Below are 18,025 nucleotides of genomic sequence, written 5' to 3' on the forward strand. Positions count from 1 at the left end.
CACTGTATATTATGGCTAGAAAGAACAAACTAACAATTTTACTATTTAATTTACAGATATAACTGCACCGACTCTATGGATCAAGCACCTTGTTATCAAAGATGCAAAATTAAATGGCTCTAGCATGAGGCAATCAGGTATGATGTATCTTTGTGCTTTACCCTTCAATGAATTATTGTAAAATTCACGGTTTTCTTTGCATTGTGCGTTAGAACAGGAGCGCTATGCTCCATCTCCTGCTTATCGCCGGTGGTCTAGTGGACTGGAAGTGGGACAGAACGTCCGCGTGCTGAATGTGCTACTGCGCATGGCCAGTACCGCAAACTGAAAGTTCAGCTTTGCGCCAACACTTCCATTAGACTGTGGCGCAGAACGGACGCAGCTCTAGGTAGCTGCATGTCTATAGTGTATAAGTCTCTCTAAACTCCATAATACAATGACCGGAGGCTCCCATATTTAATATAGGAAAGTCTATGCCACAAGTGATTCCTGCACAGACGTACAGAGGTATAATGACACACAGAGAGCATATTATCATCAAGCCTGCATCTGTACATACACTGCATACAGTGTACAAGTCTATAGGTGTATACCTGCATAAGACCGTATTGCCTGCTGCTACTACTGATTGCTGTGTACTGCAAAACTACCAACTGCGAAAATCCTTGATTTTTGGAACATGTGCCCGATGGCTACCGCCACTTTCAGCTGCCACTAGCCATTGAAGCCTATTGGAAGAACATTGCAGTAGAGATCTTCGGATCCCTCACTGTAACTTACCTGCTTCCCTTATGGTGCCTATCACAAAGGTAACCACTTTGCAATAATCACCGTAGAGGAGATAGGAGACAGGTCTTCGCAGGAACAGCAGTTTATCGTGACTACTGTTTCTAGTGAACAGTTTTAATAAATAGTCACAATATTTCAGTCCTTATCTTTGCGTTATGGATTGAAATGGATCAGGTTGAAAAAGCGGTTAATAATAAATATGTCCCAGAAAGGAGAGAAGAAAACAATCACTTTAGTGTCACTGAAATCACTAGAAATGGTAGGGGGATAAATTCAAGAACATAATGTAGAAACTAAACCGAAGACCCTTTTCAGTGTTCTGACGTATTTAGTATTGGTGATGGAATTGGATTTTAATTGTTTCTGGGTTGCTATGGCACTACAGGTGATAACGCCATTGTGAGACTGACCACCAACAGGGCTGATTTCTGTAATGGTGCAACCTACATCTGTGACTAACTTAGAAACAGGCTAAATATCCAGATATTAACACTATTATCAGCTGCTTAACCATGTCTAATGCTAGCCCCCCACAGGATGACACTGCATGGGTGGCAAAATGTGATTGACATTCAATGCTCAGTCATCATGCTCATTTTGAGTCTGGACATCATCTTGTTTGGGGCCAGAGAGATGGATATCTATAATATAAATGCCTAGTGGCGTGTGTTAGTCTGTGTGTGTGTGTGTGTGTGTGTGTGTGTGTGTGTGTGTGTGTGTGTGTGTAAAAAATAAAACCAAGCAGTAGCGCCACCTGCTGGACGGAGTTATACACTGACCTACTAAATTCTTAGTGTGTGTGGAAAAAAAAACCTCAGAAAGGGCTGAAATTTTGTATACTAAGATGTTTTTAATTTGTTAATTTAATTTGTTAATTGTTAAAAGTGTTTATAAAGATTTAAAAAATATATATATATTTCTTGAAGGAGAAGTGACAGTTGGGAGTGGTTGGTGGTTGCCGGGGATGACAGTGGGGAGTGGTTGGTGGTTGCCGGGGGTGACAGAGCGAGAGGAGTGTGATACTCAGGACCGCTGAGAGAGATCCCTGTGTCTGGATAGATGTGGCGATGAAAATGAAGGATGAGGTGATGGAGAAGAATGATGAGGTGGTGACATGTGGACAAAACCACGTTAAAAAAGGGCGCTTGCCTCGGGAAGTAACGCTCTCCCCCTGAGGAGGCCTGGGCTAGGCCCAAATGCATGACAAGTACCTCTTTAACACCTTAAGTAGCTTGATCTGACTAGAATGCATGAGTATCATGCACGGGTTAACTTGTGTATATATATACATACATATTTACTATACACCAGATGCCATGATAACTGTGTGTATATAATATATATATATATAACAAAATGCAACTAGGGGGTAAATGTATCAATCTCCGGTTTTGTCAACCCGCGGGAGTTCGGCGAGTTGACAGCTAAAATTTAAAGCGGCGCCGCTTTAAATTTAAGCTGTCAACTCGCTGAACTCCCGCAAGTTGACAAAAAAAGAGATTGATACATTTACCCCTAGATGTCTAGGTATTTCACAAACCCTGTTGTCTTGCTCTGTAAACCCATGCATGGTGGCGTTTTGTGCCCAGAGAATTTTGTGCCGCTTGCTACATGACCCTCAATTGTTATTCTGAAAATGCTGACTACTGTGGTTTTTTCCACATCTGCTTTCATATATACATGGAAGTTAGAGCACCTGTAGTGGCTTGATGTAAGTGAGCCAGTAAGGCTGATTTACCCAGTCATGCAGTAAACCTGGAATTCTACCATTATAAAAACAGTCACAGTAGGATACATCAGTAGAAAAGTCTGTCATAAGTAATGTAATATATAACAGAGTGTATTTGTGCGTAATAATATCTCCAAGCTCTTTCAAGAATTAAGCACACACTGAGTTATATATATGGGCAGACACATCTGTAGGACAGAAAACCTCTATTTTATTTTATTCTTCAGCTTGAACTGCAAATCCATTTGTTTTACGCTTATGAGATCATTTGAGACTATAACTCACACACTTGTATTTAGAAGCTATTTCAGCTTATAACATAAACCTGTTAAGTAATGAGTTTCCCTCCAGTCCGACAAGGGTTAAGTTCTCCTCCTGAAACGCCACATTTTAATGACGCATCTAACCACTGTTTATGAATGCCATGGAAAGTTTGTGCAATACTGTAATAATATATTGCAATGTGTGCAGTGATACCTTACCAGTGGCATAGGTCACATTTGTAAGGGTCATTGGTAAACACCCACCTCATGGCCAAGTAGAGAAAAAAAACTATTTAATTACAACCTACAACCTGTCAATCTGCCTCTTGACTGTCTTGCGGCCAGTTGCCAGGTAAAGATTGAGCGTTCATATAAACTCTTCATGCAGCAGGTAATGACCTAATGTATTACATGTGTTTGCTTAGACTTTTTTTTTTTTCCACAGCATGTGCTGTAATGTTAACATTACCAACTTCATCTGTTAACTGCATGGGGAGAAAGAGAGGAGAAGAAGCTCTAAAGCAAATTATTATGTTTACATATTTTGTTATTTCTGTTAGAGGTAAGCAGCCTGTCGTCTCCAACTGTTGTAGAACTACAAATCCCAGTATGCCCTGCTGTTCAGCTTCTCGCTGGCACTACTTTCTGGGTCCTGTAGTTTCACAACAGCTGGAGAGCCGGGACTTGCCTAGGGCTGGTGTAAACGGTGTTTGCACCTAGAGATGAGTAAAGTTTCCAAAACTGTGTGTGGGTGACAGGGTTCCTGGTGTGTGGACCACTACTCCAATCTTAATATATAGCTACATTTTACCCCCAAAAAATCACAATGGGTGTTATGCAGTGTCAGACATATGACTGCATCTCCAGATATACCTATTAGCGTATGATTTTCAATTACTCAAGCCGCGGTGTAAAGTTACATGATGTTGATGCCCAGTGATAAATAAATAATAAATAATGGAGTGCCCCCTTCCCAAATTGAAACCAACGCCAGTGCACATAGCATGTGCTGATCACTATTGTAGGGGTCAAACAGCACGGTGTATCCCGCAAAGCTGCAGATAGTTGCTTAAAGATATCTTGATGCAGCCGCATTCTTACAGTGTATATTGAGCTGCATGTAGCTTATATATGCAACTCAATATATAAAGGTAAGAAGAATATTTTACATTTGAACTGCACAATTATGTTGTACCTAAATGAAGCTCATCATAAGCAGTATGCAGGGACACAGACAACATTTCATAGGCAAACAGAATAGAGATACAGATATGGTGGTATTTAGTTCCATACATCAGTAAATCAATTCTCAAGATAACATAGAGGGTGTCTCCAGGGCTGCCATCAGAAACTCTGGGGCCCAGTACTAATTAATCTGGCAGGGCTCCCCATATATGCCTCCTCCTTCTTCGCCATACATGCACCCCCCTCCCCAATCACAGTAACCCCTCCCCCAATCACAGTAAATGTCCCCCTCTCCCCTCTCCCAATCACTGTAAATATCCCCCTCTCCTATCTCCCCCCCAATCACTGTAAATGTCCCCCTCTACCCTCCCCCAATCACTGTAAATATCCCCCTCTCCTATCTCCCCCCAATCACTGTAAATGTCCCCCTCTTCCCTCCCCCCCAATCACTGTAAATGTCCCCCTCTTCCCTCCCCCCAATCACAGTAAATGTCCCCCCTCTTCCCTACCCCCCAATAACAGTAAATGTCCCCCTCTTCCCTCCCCCAATCACTGTAAATATCCCTCTCTCCACTCCCCCAATCACTGTAAATATCCCCCTCTCCTATCTCCCACCCCAATCACTGTAAATATCCCCCTCTCCTATCCCCCTCAATCACAGTAAATGTACCCCTCACCCATCTCCCCCTTCCAATCACAGTAAATATCCCCCTCTCCTATCTCCCCCCCAATCACTGTAAATGTCCCCCTCTACCCTCCCCCAATCACTGTAAATATCCCCCTCTCCTATCTCCCCCCCAATCACTGTAAATGTCCCCCTCTTCCCTCCCCCCCCCAATCACAGTAAATGCCCCCCTCTTCCCTCCCCCCCAATCACTGTAAATGTCCCCCTCTTCCCTCCCCCCCAATCACTGTAAATGTCCCCCTCTTCCCTCCCCCCAATCACAGTAAATGTCCCCCCTCTTCCCTACCCCCCAATAACAGTAAATGTCCCCCTCTTCCCTCCCCCAATCACTGTAAATATCCCTCTCTCCACTCCCCCAATCACTGTAAATATCCCCCTCTCCTATCTCCCACCCCAATCACTGTAAATATCCCCCTCTCCTATCCCCCTCAATCACAGTAAATGTACCCCTCACCCATCTCCCCCTTCCAATCACAGTAAATGTCCCCCTCTCCTATGCCCCCCCCTCCAATCACATTAAGTGTCCCCCTCTTCCCTCCCCCCCAATCACAGTAAATGTCCCATCCCCCCCCCCCAATCACAGTAAGTGTCCCCATCTCCTACCGTCCCCCTCCAATTACAGTAAGTGTCCCCATCTCCTATCTCCCCCTACCCTATCAAATTAATGCTCATTTAACCTACCTTCTCCTCCGCAATGCAGCTGCTCCCAGTCACTGATAGGCTGGGAGCACGTCGCGCAGTGATGACGTCACCACACCGCGTGCTCCCAGTCTATCAGAGCCAGGAAGCAGCAGCATGTCGGAGGAGAAGGGGTCCGGTCGGTCACACTAAGGGACCCAGCCAGTCTAGGGGGAAAGAAGGTCTGCCCGGGCCCCTCACAACTGTACCTGCTGTACCCCCTGATGGTGGCCCTGGGTGTCTCGGTCATGTTGGATTTGACGCTTTCCAGTTATATATCACATGAAAGTGGCATGTATTTCCCTGTTAAACAAAAATAAAAAAAACACAAATCCTTTGGTAGATCATTTTCTGGCTATGCACAAGTAGTCTGGAAATAATTTGGTAGCTTGTTCAAAGTGCTAAATGATCAGATCTCTTCTAATTTGGTCACCCATTTGTGTGATCAAATTGAAAAGTGTTCCTGAATATTGGTGCTCACGCGTGGTATGAACAGACGTGGCTTGGCCAGCATTAGTTAAAGGACAACCCTTCTCCAGACCACATATTTACCAGACAGCTCACTAACCATGATAGTAGTGCGATTACTATCAATATACACCCTAGCTCAGATCCAGCCAGATACAGAATTCACCTGGCTGGTGGGCAGAGTGAGGGAGTCCTTGCTAAGTATTATATACACCAGTAAACCAGCTTTGTGGAGCAGCGCAAAAACAAGATTTCATTTTGTGGAGCACAATTACCGAAATGAGTTGAAGAGGTGGAGAGGACGCAGTTTTAGGGGGCTTTCCTTACTTTGCAGAAGGGAGAACATGTTCACTGTGGATTTTGCAAGTCGCTGATATTCGCCGACTTTTCAGGGGAAATTTAAAACGGTCAGGTCTTTAAAGGCAAGTATAAAACCACAGCAGGTTGCAGTTCGTTCTTAAATAAGGTCCTCTGTGGATTCGTAAATGAAATTCTCTGTGTGATACACTTTAATTATTTGTTGAATAATTATCCTCTCCTCTTATACAAAGAGGTAATGATGGGTGATCTTTTATCTAGCTTGACTGTGATCTCATATGACCGATATTCCCTCTGACTGAGCAAAAGAAAATATTTATTGGTAGGGAATAATAAAGTTTTATTAACATGTCTTTTCTTTAGCAGTACAGTAGTGTTCCTTGCATAGTGGAGGGTTGTGTGTTCGTATGAATAGAACTCTGCTGTTATAAGTAAATATGCTGATTGTATAGAACACAGATATGCCGTTCTGCCATACCGTTTGAGTAATGTGTGTAAGTTGGCTTGAAATCTACCTGGACCACATCCAAGCAACTTTGTGCTCTCATAACTCACCTGCATTCTCCTTTTATGGGTAAAGGGGACATGTCACTCTAAATATGTTCCCTTGGTCTCATAACTAATTAATTCTGTCTGAGCAGCAGAAGCTTTCTCCTGTTACAATAATGACGCCAAGAGTTGGATTGGCAGCCAGTTTACTAGAGAGGGCCAACATAAGGCTTTTTTGGGGCTATGCTTTGCTGTCAAACAGCCAACATTTTGCTAAACTGTACAGCTTGTATAGCAAGTAATGTCGAGCATTGTCGCCCTATGATCATGGCAGGTCCCGTGCTGATGTTCTGACACAAACCCCATTAGATTTGAGCACAAGTGATCTATTTTAGTCTTGCTGTGCGATGGCCACTTTTATAAAGTGAACGATGAGGGGGAGGGGTCATTTCTAAATCTGAAAAAATGCATTTATGTCGCACCTTTTTCCACAAGCTGATGTGACTATTTCACTGCCTAATACACATAGATGGGGACATCTGCCCTTTCCTATTTGTTATGGTTTTTTCGTTTTGCAAGACATTTTGCAGATTTTTAACTCATAGGCAAACCAAGGGGGGTTTCCTAGTGCCTGGAAACCCCCTCCCAGCCCGGGGTACTGTATGCTTGAGGTGGCTGGACCCTGCCCTGGGACCAGCCACTTTGCAGCTTGTGTGCAGATCGTTTCCGTCTGCACTGTTCACAGCCACCTCTCCCCAACAAGTATTGAAAGCAGCAAGAACAGGTAGGAGAGAGCAGGACAGTCTGTCAACTGTTCTGACACACTCGGTCAGGACTTTGTCCTGATTGTAGGGACAGTTGGGAGGTATGTCCCGTTTCACACGGCTCTGCTCGAAAAGGGAGAGCTGTGTGCCCCTAATAGTAGTGCATGAAGCATTGCCCGTGTATATGAAGGGGAAGAGTTGGAGAGCAGCCAAGCACTGCCTAATATTATAGCCACGCCCTGAAGCATGCTGGCCACCCCCACTGGTGGCGTGGCATGGAACCCCCTCTCAACAAATCCTGTGTTTGCCCCTGTAACTGGTGACTAGAATCCACATATCTGCAAATCTAAAACCCTCACCTCAAAGTACAGTCTACTGTAACATTGAAATGAAGTTTTTCCTCCTAAAATTCTGTTTGAGACTTATTATGTGTTACTGACCAAGGGGCCTTTATTATGTGTCACCATTTTTAATATGGAGTTTTCATTTACATAGGTTTTGTGTGCACGTTGATGTGCTTGTGTAAACCGTGCCTAAATGGAGCAAAATGTGTCCCTTTTGATAGTAGTGAAAGTCCAATTCAGAGGTGGTATTTTCTCTAAAAATACATGGTCTCTGCCTTTCCAGCTCTTATGAATTTCTAGTCCCGCAAAAATTAAATCTTTTTTTAATTATGCGTAAAACAGACAAATTATTGCATATATCCTGCATTATATATGTAGCAAGCTCTGCCAATCGTACTTTGCAAAAAGTGATGGACTTTCTCACAGAGGGAGAATGTTGTGTGACATACATTGAAGTCTCTAGAAAAATAAGACGGTGCAGACCATTTGATCATAACAGACATATACCTCCCAACATTTAGAATTCCATTAAGTGGGATAAAATAAGCCCTGACCCCCCCATCCACTCAAACTCTGCCCACAAATGGACATATTTGGATAAACCCCACCCACTTTCATCTGAAGACCCCCCCTCCCTTTTTGCAGCCTGTGAATTGGAATATCCCACCTAAATAGGGACAGTTGTGAGTTATGCAAACATATTTACTCTAGCTACAACTAAGTGTCCTTCAATGCCCAGCCTATATTTCTGGGAGTGTGGTCTCCTGTCCCACCCGGCTAATATTGTGTAGGTCCCAATTGTGCCACCAAAACAGCTCTGACCTGAGTAGGTAAGACCTCTAAAGGGGTCCTGTGGTATCTGGCACCAAGACATTAGCAGCAGATCCTTTAAGTCCTGTAAGCTAATCACTAAGCCACCATGACTTCCTTTTATCAGATGCGCTGTCCCAACATGACTTGTTCATAAATGTGTCCGATAATGGACAATAATTAATGGGGAGAAATATTGCAGTAGATCATAAAAATATTGTCGCCTTTTTTTATTTATAAGGCACCAAAGTGCTGTACATATATAGATATACATTGGACCACTAATTCATCATTATTTACTTGTGGTGGATCATAAATAGACTCCTATAGGTTTTATTTTCAATAAATGTTCAACTTCAATATCCTTATCTGGCAATTATTGTATTTTGTTTAACATGACGGTTAGACATTCCACTTGGGGCTATACTGTAATAGGGAATAAAACGAGCAAGTAAAAAGTAGGAGCAAGCAAATAAGCACAGAGAACTAAACCTATAAAGTAGAAGATAGAGATAAAGATAAATAAACGAATCCACGTGGAACACTGATCCACTGCCATATAGGGTCATTCACTAGCACAGTATTGGTCCTACAGGGCACCTGTAGGTTATGGGAGACAAATAGTGTCAGTGAATAACGTGGTGGGATCATGCTCCACCACTGGACCATCGGGATGGCTGGATGCTGGCCCGAAACATTCACTCACGTGTGATAAAAGTACAGTATGTTCTCCAGCAGAGACAAGTGTAGGGGAAGACAAAAAGTAGTTTTGTTCAAGTAAAGTTTGCTAGCTTTAGTAGGGAGTGAGCTCTGCTTAGAACTCATCAGCAATGACAGATGGGACTCTGGTAACAATGTGATGTGCTTCATTTGTTTTGCTAAAATATAAGTCCCTGTTCAGCTCCCTGAATTTAGCAAAATAGTGTTATTACACAGGTGCTTTATCCAGGTGATTGTTGCTGGGCTTCCACCAGGTGGCCTTATGACTGGCCAGTATACAGCTTTATAAGCAGTTGAGCATTTACAAAAATGGAGTTGGAGGTAAACTATAGCTTTACAGTTTGGATTTAATATAATGTGTTACATACAGTAATTCTCTAGTACACTGGGTTTTTGGAAAAGTTTTTCGGAAACCAAAACTACATCCTCTGTAAGGTGGCTTAAGAGAAAATGTACATATCTCGAGCAAACTAAATGACATTTAAATTGTAACATTTGTGGCACAGGCTGCAATTGTCTCATGTACAGAAGGAGCATGTTAACTTTGTGTGATTGAGCTGTAGGACAAGTCTTCAACATTCTAGGACCAATATTGACAGTGATTGGCTCAGCCACTCAGGCCACACCAAGCTCTACCACTGAACCAGCAGAGATTCTACGTATTGTGCAGGGGTTTTACTAATGCTACAGTAATATTTGTGCTTTTCCTCTGGACATACAGATGGATTTTAATATATTTTTTCACAATATTAAGGGTCTTTACAGCCCTTCTAAAAGATGGCCATAAGGAATGAGCTAAGGGTGATGGTAAATTTGTGTCATTGGACAGACAGAGCTTAAATGAAGGAGTGAGTAATTTTCACACATATTTTTAACTGCTTCCAATTCAATGAAATAACAGGTTGAGGATAGTATACTCCTTAGACGTGTTTGAGGAATTATGACCCTATTCATCGTTACCTGATTTAGGTGGGTAGATTTCATGATATCCCATAGTTGCCTACTTTCCCGGAATGTCCAGAAGTTCTCCTGGATTCCTGGGAGAGCAGGGTAGCCTTCCGAATCCTGTCATTTACTTAGTGACTTGAGCAGGGGCGGCCTTAGTGGCGTGATTCTCTGTGAATTACGTCATCCTGGCCCCACCCCCTGCTGCAATAGGGCGAAAATCGTGGCATTTTATAGAGGGGACGTGTCCTAAAGGTGTGATTCGGGTGGTCACGCCCCCCATGCACGTCACTGAGATCTCCCCTACCGGAGGGGGATCTCAAAAGTAGGTAAGTATGGGATATCCCATTAATTTAGGTTAACATTTGTGCTATTATCTTGGGTAATAAACTACTGTATGTTTAATATGAGCTTAGTGCAGCCTTACTGCAACTAACAAGGTTCTGGGCAGTCTAACTGTGGGTCTGTTCATCTCGGCGATAACCTGGTTATATAGGGCTAAGTGCAAACAATCTCTTGTGCTGGTGAAAACATGCATTTTCCTCAGCAGAAACACTTTTTGTCATTTGACAAATCCGCTCCTGTGATCTATACCTAAAACCACCTTCTAAGGATGGGCTGATCCTGTGTGCTTGCCCCCCCCTAGACTTAAATTTGCCAGTCAGCCCCTACCAGTGTATCTGTGTGAGAGGAAACCAGCGCACCTGGAGGAAATCCACACACTAAGGGGCATATTCAATTGTTGTCGGAAACGCCAAAAATCTTGCGCTTATTACGGTTAATACAGTAGTTTTCTCGCTGGATTTTAGCTCGCAGCTCAGCTCCCTTAGCCACAAGCTGAAATACAGCTATTACCGTAATAACGGTAGTAGTTTTAACGCCGCGGAAAACGGCAACAATTGAATATGCCCCTAAGAGAACATACAAACTCCACACAGATAGGGCCCTGGTTAGAATTGAACCCATGACCCCAGTACTATGAGACAGCAATGCTAACCACTGTGCAATCATGCTGCCGTGTCATACGCGGTACTATCCAGGAGGGCCTTGAGCACTACAGACCGTCAACATATTTGCAGAGCTTGGTGGTAATGTATTTCTTTCATATTAGACATTCCTCAAGAAATACTAAATTATGAAATTATATGAATATCTAGACATGCATTCAACATACAGAATAAGAGGAATTGCAGGTATACAGTTGGTCACTATTGAAAAATAAAGGACCAAAATTCACAGGACAAATCTGTACAATCTTGGGACTGTGCCTAAACAAAATAGGTCCATTTGGCAACTTTGCTTAAAGAGTAAATGTTTAGTATTTTAAGAGATACAGTAAATACAGAAACGCAAGATGCTCTCATTTCCACACCAAAATAAAAGTACATTTGTCTATTGATTTACTTACTTAATGTGTCTTATTGTCACGCAGAGAAAGTGAATTCCTGTGATCAGGAACGGCAGACCGCTCTGGAAGAGGCCAGAGACAATCCGCGAGAGGGAATTGTGATTCCAGAGTGTGCGCCAGGCGGTCTCTACAAACCGGTGCAGTGCCACCAGTCCACTGGATATTGTTGGTGTGTTTTAGTAGACACCGGTCGCCCATTGCCCGGAACATCTACACGGCAAGTTATTTTTTCGTCTCTTATCCTGAAATGTGGGCAGGATGCAATCTCTAATCTTCTTTTGTTTCCAACACAGATATGAAACTCCGGTTTGTGAAAGCGACGCAAGATGGAAACACACAGACACAGAGGATCCATTTAAGGACAGAGAGCTGGCAGGTGGGAAATACTTTGTGTTCAATACATCAATGCATGGTGGTGGAGTCTGCTTGTATCAGGGTACTTCTACATCAGGGGCCTGATTCATTAGTGATCTTATCTTGTGCAAAAGTTTAAGATGCTTATTTTTAAGAAGAAACGGGGAGATAAGAGTGAAGTTAAGATGGATTTTCATTTTAACTTAAGAAATTCTTCACTTACGCAGTGGAGTTTGCTTCTTATCTCCCTTTTCTGAGCATGGACAGAGTGGATTTGCTTAAAATAAGCAAAAAACGGCAAATAAGATCACTAATGAATCAGGCCCCAGATGTTTCAAAGATGAAACCAAGTACAAATACATTAAAATACCCTACAATGTAATACTAGAGTGAAAATACTTAACAAAACATGTTTCTGTCCCTTTAAAGCACAATATACATATAACCTTGTAGGGGTTAACTGGTTGAGCCTCTGTGGAAGTGCTGACAGGGGCGCAAAGCTAGTTAGGCTACCGGTTGACCTGCACTTCCATTTCTGAACTTTGTTCGGTCACCAATAAAGATTCTTGTGGTTTGAAATGTGGTTTCCCAGTAGTGTCTGGAGCCAGTATGAGTGCGGTCGATTTGCTCGCTGTGCTTGGACAAAAGTTGTTGTACTATAAAAATATTACTTATACCAAAATACATAACAGCTAGATAAATTTGTGACCCTGATTACGAGATAGAAGCTTGTTAGCAACCTGCTCCAACTCTGATGCATGACTCCCTTTGACCAGTTCCGACGATAATAATAAATTACTTGAGTTCTACTTTTTATTTATAGTATACCTGCCACCACTAAACCCTGTAACCCTCATTTATAAGGTCTAATGATAACGGAAATCACACAAAAATTATGTAGGGAGAACGAATTAAAACGAACGATCACTAAAACCCTAAAGAATTTGGATAATTGCTTATTATGACAGTAGAAGAGAGTGGATCACGATGGATGCAGTATTTGGACCCGCTTGCTCTGTGCTATGGTTTGACGTCTGAGGCAGCTTCTGGACTGAGAATGTAGTCTATATATAAATAAAATGTTAAATATAAACTATATACGGCACTCAAAACATAACATCTTATTTTGGCTAAAGTGAAGCATGTTGAGCTAAAATACTACTTATTACAATACTTCCAATAGTATTACTTACTACTGGTCTGGCACTGCTCCCCTCAGTGCTAATTTAAATAGTCATGAATGGGAAGCTCAAATTGGAGGAGCATCAACAAAATCACTGTTTATCTGAAATGGGCAAGTTGTCGCAGTATCTAGGAGAGCAGTGCCAATCGTTCAGGCTCCTTGGGAGTTCTTCCAGGTCAGAAGAACAAAGCAATACCAGTCAGCAATGCTCTGTATTGTGGCTTAGAATACTAAGCTTCAGCCAAAACCAAATTTCAAATTTTGGATAACAATAGACTGGTGGGCTTTGTAAATTCAGGAAATCTAATTGCTTCATTCATCATGCTATATGTCCACAAAGAATAAGGACCACTCTTAAATATGGTAAGAACATAAAACAGGGGAATCACAGTAGATTAATGATGCAGCCTTCTAATGTATTGTATATTTGAGATTAGAGACACTATACTATTTTACTTAAAGATAAGCATCTGGGGCCTGATTCATTAAGGATCTTAACTTGAGACAAAACCATGTTACAATGCAAGGGGTGCAAACTAGTTTTTCTGTTTTGCACATAAGTTAAATACGGACTGTTTTTTCATGTAGCACACAAATATCAACTTTACATTTCAGTGTACAAATAAGTTATCAAGTATTTGTGTGCTACATGAAAAAACAGTCGGTATTTAACTTATGTGCAAAACAGATACTAATTTGCACCCCTTGCATTGTAACATGGTTTTGTCCAGGAGACTGAAATAAGAAGTTTCTCAAGTTAAGATCCTTAATGAATCAGGCCCCTGTTTATCATATATATATATATATATATATATATATATATATATATATATATATATATATATATATATATATATATATATATATATATATATATATATATACACATACACATACACACTCTTGTTCTGTAATATGGAAATGTGATGGAAAGTTTTAATCAAGATATGTGTGCCGTGGCCGGCGCCAATCAGACGCCCCACCCTTAATACTTTTGAAGCTGGTTTATCCTCTCTCAATTGCACAGTACCAATACTATTGTTCTCTTTCAAATTCTCTGTGTCCTATTATGTGTGTGAGGGTAATGACTCAACACAGTGTGGGAGATTCATTCCTCGGAGACACATTGCGCCGATGTTATGTAAGGAAGGAATCTCCCACAGGGGTGAACAGAAAAGTGAGTGAAGACTAGCACTGTAATATCTGGTAGTGTGCACAGCTGGACATCGCGGTCATGTCCACGCGCCACATCAACAGCAATTGAGACTCCCCTAATGTCTCTTCTTTGGCATGGTTGCTATATTGAAATGTGTTTTGATTGACTATTTAAAATGTTGAACTTGGCACAGTGTTTAGCATTGCTTTCTGAGCACTGGAGTCATGTTTTGTGTTCCAACCAGGGCAATATCTGTGTGGAGTTTGTATGTTCTCCCGTGTTTTGAGTGGAATCCTGCCTCACTCCAAAAACATACCTGTTGGTATTTGGCATCTGATGAAATTAACCTGTGTGTGTATGCTCCATCCTCTGTAAAGTGTTGTATATTATGTTTGGTGCAATATAAATTAAAAATATAAATAAAGCCCTAATTAAATCATGCACAGCTATCTGTTTGCACAAGTCCTTAAAGTGATTATTCATATATACATCTTAGTTGTTTTGTGGCTTTTGTTTTCACTGTTTAGTTGTTTTTATAAATCTTTAGTCACGTTAGCACCAATTTATATAGAAACTATAATTCGTTTAAGATCTGTGCACCAGGATAAATAAAATAGGTGGAGACAGAGCTGTAATTTATAGGATTTCGTTTCTGTACCTACTGGCCAAGGTTTTAACAGAAATTATAGTAAGATTTTGGCTTTTTCCCCATTTAGTAGTAAGAGTAAAATAAATAGAACCTGTAACATTTGTATCAATAGGATAAATTGAGCTGTTACATTATCTGCACAGTTACTGGCAGCAACATATATAATTGATTTCACAGTCTTTCTAAATCTTATACATTTTTTCAGTTTGTCTTGGCAAGTCTGACCATTTTTAACCTCAAACACCTGGAGCCCACGAGTCATTTTGTCAACTCTACATAGGAGAAAATGTTTCTGGAAAAGCTTGTTTGGAATAAGAGCGTGTCCATGCTGAATTATACATCGCAGGGCTCTGCTCAAAGATAATCCAGTCTTCGGTTGGATCATTTGTATTGCTTAAAACAGCTTTTCAGCTCAAGGTTGAGTTGGATGGGGTTAGTCAGAGCTGTGTGCAGTTCATTATAAATGTTCAGTCCTATATAAGCTTACATTACTAATAATATCTTCTTTTATATGTTTTTCTACTCTGTTACATGTCCTGGGGAATGCAGGCTTTGGAAAATGCCCCTAAGGCCCATGTATCAGTGGAAATAGACATCGATGCTCAAGTTGGACCTACATCCGCATCTGGTTTCTGCTACAACAGATTGTCCCTCAGTTATTGTTGTGTAGGTCCATATTGATCAAACATGATGTGGTGGTCAGGTCTAAAAACCTCCTCACTTGGGGTTGGCCCAGGGTCTTCTTCCAAGTATATGGCCACATTTAGCCCCCAAACAGGGGCAGAATACTACAATGTGTACCCCCTGCAACTTCGGTAGTTCTGCCAATGTCCCAAAACCCAGTTATTTGACGATTGTGTAAGTAAAACATATCCATATGTAAATCCAGCCAAGGGCCAGTTGGCACAAAATATTGAGTGGTTGATGTAGGTAAGGTTCTAAAATCGAAAAGTGGAGGAGTTGGTCATATTAACCAATAATATCCTAGCTATCATTTTCAAGAATCTACAAGATAAAAGGTAGAATCGGATTGGTTGCCATGGGCAACACCTCTATTTTTCCTTTTTTAGAAGACTTAATAAGTCTACCCCTGACTGTAGTGTGTGAAAGAGGGGAAAGACGATGGTTTTCCTGGAAATTTTTAGTAGCGTTTTTGAGGCGTTGCTCAGGTGTTTGTTTAGTGTGTCCCCTTGGTGCTATAATTGTTTTATACTTTCAGTTTAAAACAAAAACATGATTCTAAAATGTTTTAGACAAGTGTTTTGCACCACTGAAACATCTATTCTTCAGAAGTGTGTGTGTGTGTGTGTGCGCGTGTGTGTGTGCGCGCTCTCTATAGGCAATAGCCTGCTCTACTTTTCTGATCTACTTTGCAGAGAAGGATTTAAAAGTCTTATTGTGAAAGAGCTGTTCTGGGGTGATATAATTTGAGGTTCATAAAGAATGACACATTCTGTGTACAGTTAAACAAATCCATTTATATGGTTACCTATTCCAGTTTTGTGTCAATGAGATGTTATCAAAATGATCATTGTGGAGATGTATTAGACAATGATTTTTTTGTTGGTAGTTGATTATATACCATTTTGTACATCTATTGATCTTGCTGTTGTCTGTAGAGAGGTATTAGTTTTATCACCTTAGATATAACCAACATTACTAAACAGGAGGAGGATAAAAATGTTCTCTATATTTTCTTATATAATAAACTTCAAAAGTTTCTAATTGATTTATCAAACAACATATTACAAATGTACATTTTAGTTATTGCATATAACATTTATCCCCTGGGTTATTGAGAGTTTCTGCAGTGCCTGCTGAAGTGAGTATAGCTGCCCTACTTGACTTTCAACTCTGTTCATAAAGATGGTGTTTGTAGTTCTCGTGTAGCACTTAAGGGGTTAAATTTCTGTTCATTTCAGCCAGCAGCCCTGATCCTTAGTAGCACAAGCTAAGAAATTCTTTTAAAAAAAAGCTCTGCTCGGTCCATAAGTTACACAGACAGCTGAAATGAAAAGCATCTGTGTTTCCTATTGCTCTGTTCTCAATCTCTGCTCATTGTTTGAGAATCTGACCTTCTTACATGGATTAGGAGCCTGTTGATATTGCCAGACGAATACAACGGAGAGGGAGCTACATGTAGAATTGCCTTGTCCACTCTTTCCCGTTACAGGAAGATGATGAAAGCCAAATGGGAGGATTTACACTAGTCATAGACAATGGATTTGAAGACGGAGAGCGACGAGCTATACTATACTATAGATAGGGTCAACAGATGAACCACGTAGATCTTATATTTCTGTTACTGTTCATTGGTATAGTGCCACCATATACCACAGTGTGGTATATGGTGGCACTATACCAATGAACAGTAACAGTAAAAGGGCTGTGTGACACAGCACTTTCCAGAGAATATTAATCATTCACATCAGCTCCTGCCTCAATAGAGCTTACAATCTATTTTCCTTACCACACCGCATCCGTAGAAATCCTATGCAATAGTGCTTTGGTCGGAATCAATCCCATGGCGCCAGTGCTCTAAGGCACCAGTGATCATCAATGTGTCGCTGCTTATCACATGGTCTGCCTAATGTTAAATAAACCTGCTAACTACTGTGGCACCATGCACCTCTGACAAATATAACACATTACACCCATGCACCATGTAAGTGATCTATTTTCAATGAAGCAGTGCAGACTATGCATAATAATAATAATTGTATCATTAACATTTATTTATATAGCGCCAACATATTCCATAGTGCTTTACAATTGGGAACGACGCACAAATAAACCGAGTGGGTATTACAGACAGATTGGTAAGAGGGCACTGCCTGCTAGCTTACATCTATTTATCATATGTGTTTGTACTTACATGGCACATCTGTTCCCTGTCTATTGGTTTATCAGTATACTGATATTAATATAGGGTTGTTTTTATCACATAGGCTACCTAGGAACATGCTTGGGGATCTGCTGTTCAGAGAGAAACAGTATAAATGTTTTTGTGTTTTTTTATTTTCTTTATTATTTAGTTTTTTTATATTTGCTTTTTAAAAACCACTTGTTTTTTGATCAGCAAAAATAA

General features: G+C 41.0%; 1 protein-coding gene across 4 annotated transcripts in view; it reads left to right on the forward strand.

Moving 5' to 3' along the window:
* SMOC1 (SPARC related modular calcium binding 1) overlaps positions 1-18,025 on the forward strand; it is a 159,214-nt gene that overhangs the window by 125,086 nt on the left and 16,103 nt on the right. For all 4 annotated transcript variants that reach the window (XM_075192636.1, XM_075192637.1, XM_075192640.1 and 1 more), the window contains exons 7-9: positions 57-137; positions 11,620-11,812; positions 11,889-11,971. In XM_075192636.1, coding sequence (XP_075048737.1) covers positions 57-137; positions 11,620-11,812; positions 11,889-11,971 — 357 coding nt within the window. The remainder of the gene's footprint in view (positions 1-56; positions 138-11,619; positions 11,813-11,888; positions 11,972-18,025) is intronic.

This window comes from Mixophyes fleayi, chromosome 12, assembly GCF_038048845.1.
Source record: "Mixophyes fleayi isolate aMixFle1 chromosome 12, aMixFle1.hap1, whole genome shotgun sequence".
Classification (NCBI taxonomy): domain Eukaryota; kingdom Metazoa; phylum Chordata; class Amphibia; order Anura; family Limnodynastidae; genus Mixophyes; species Mixophyes fleayi.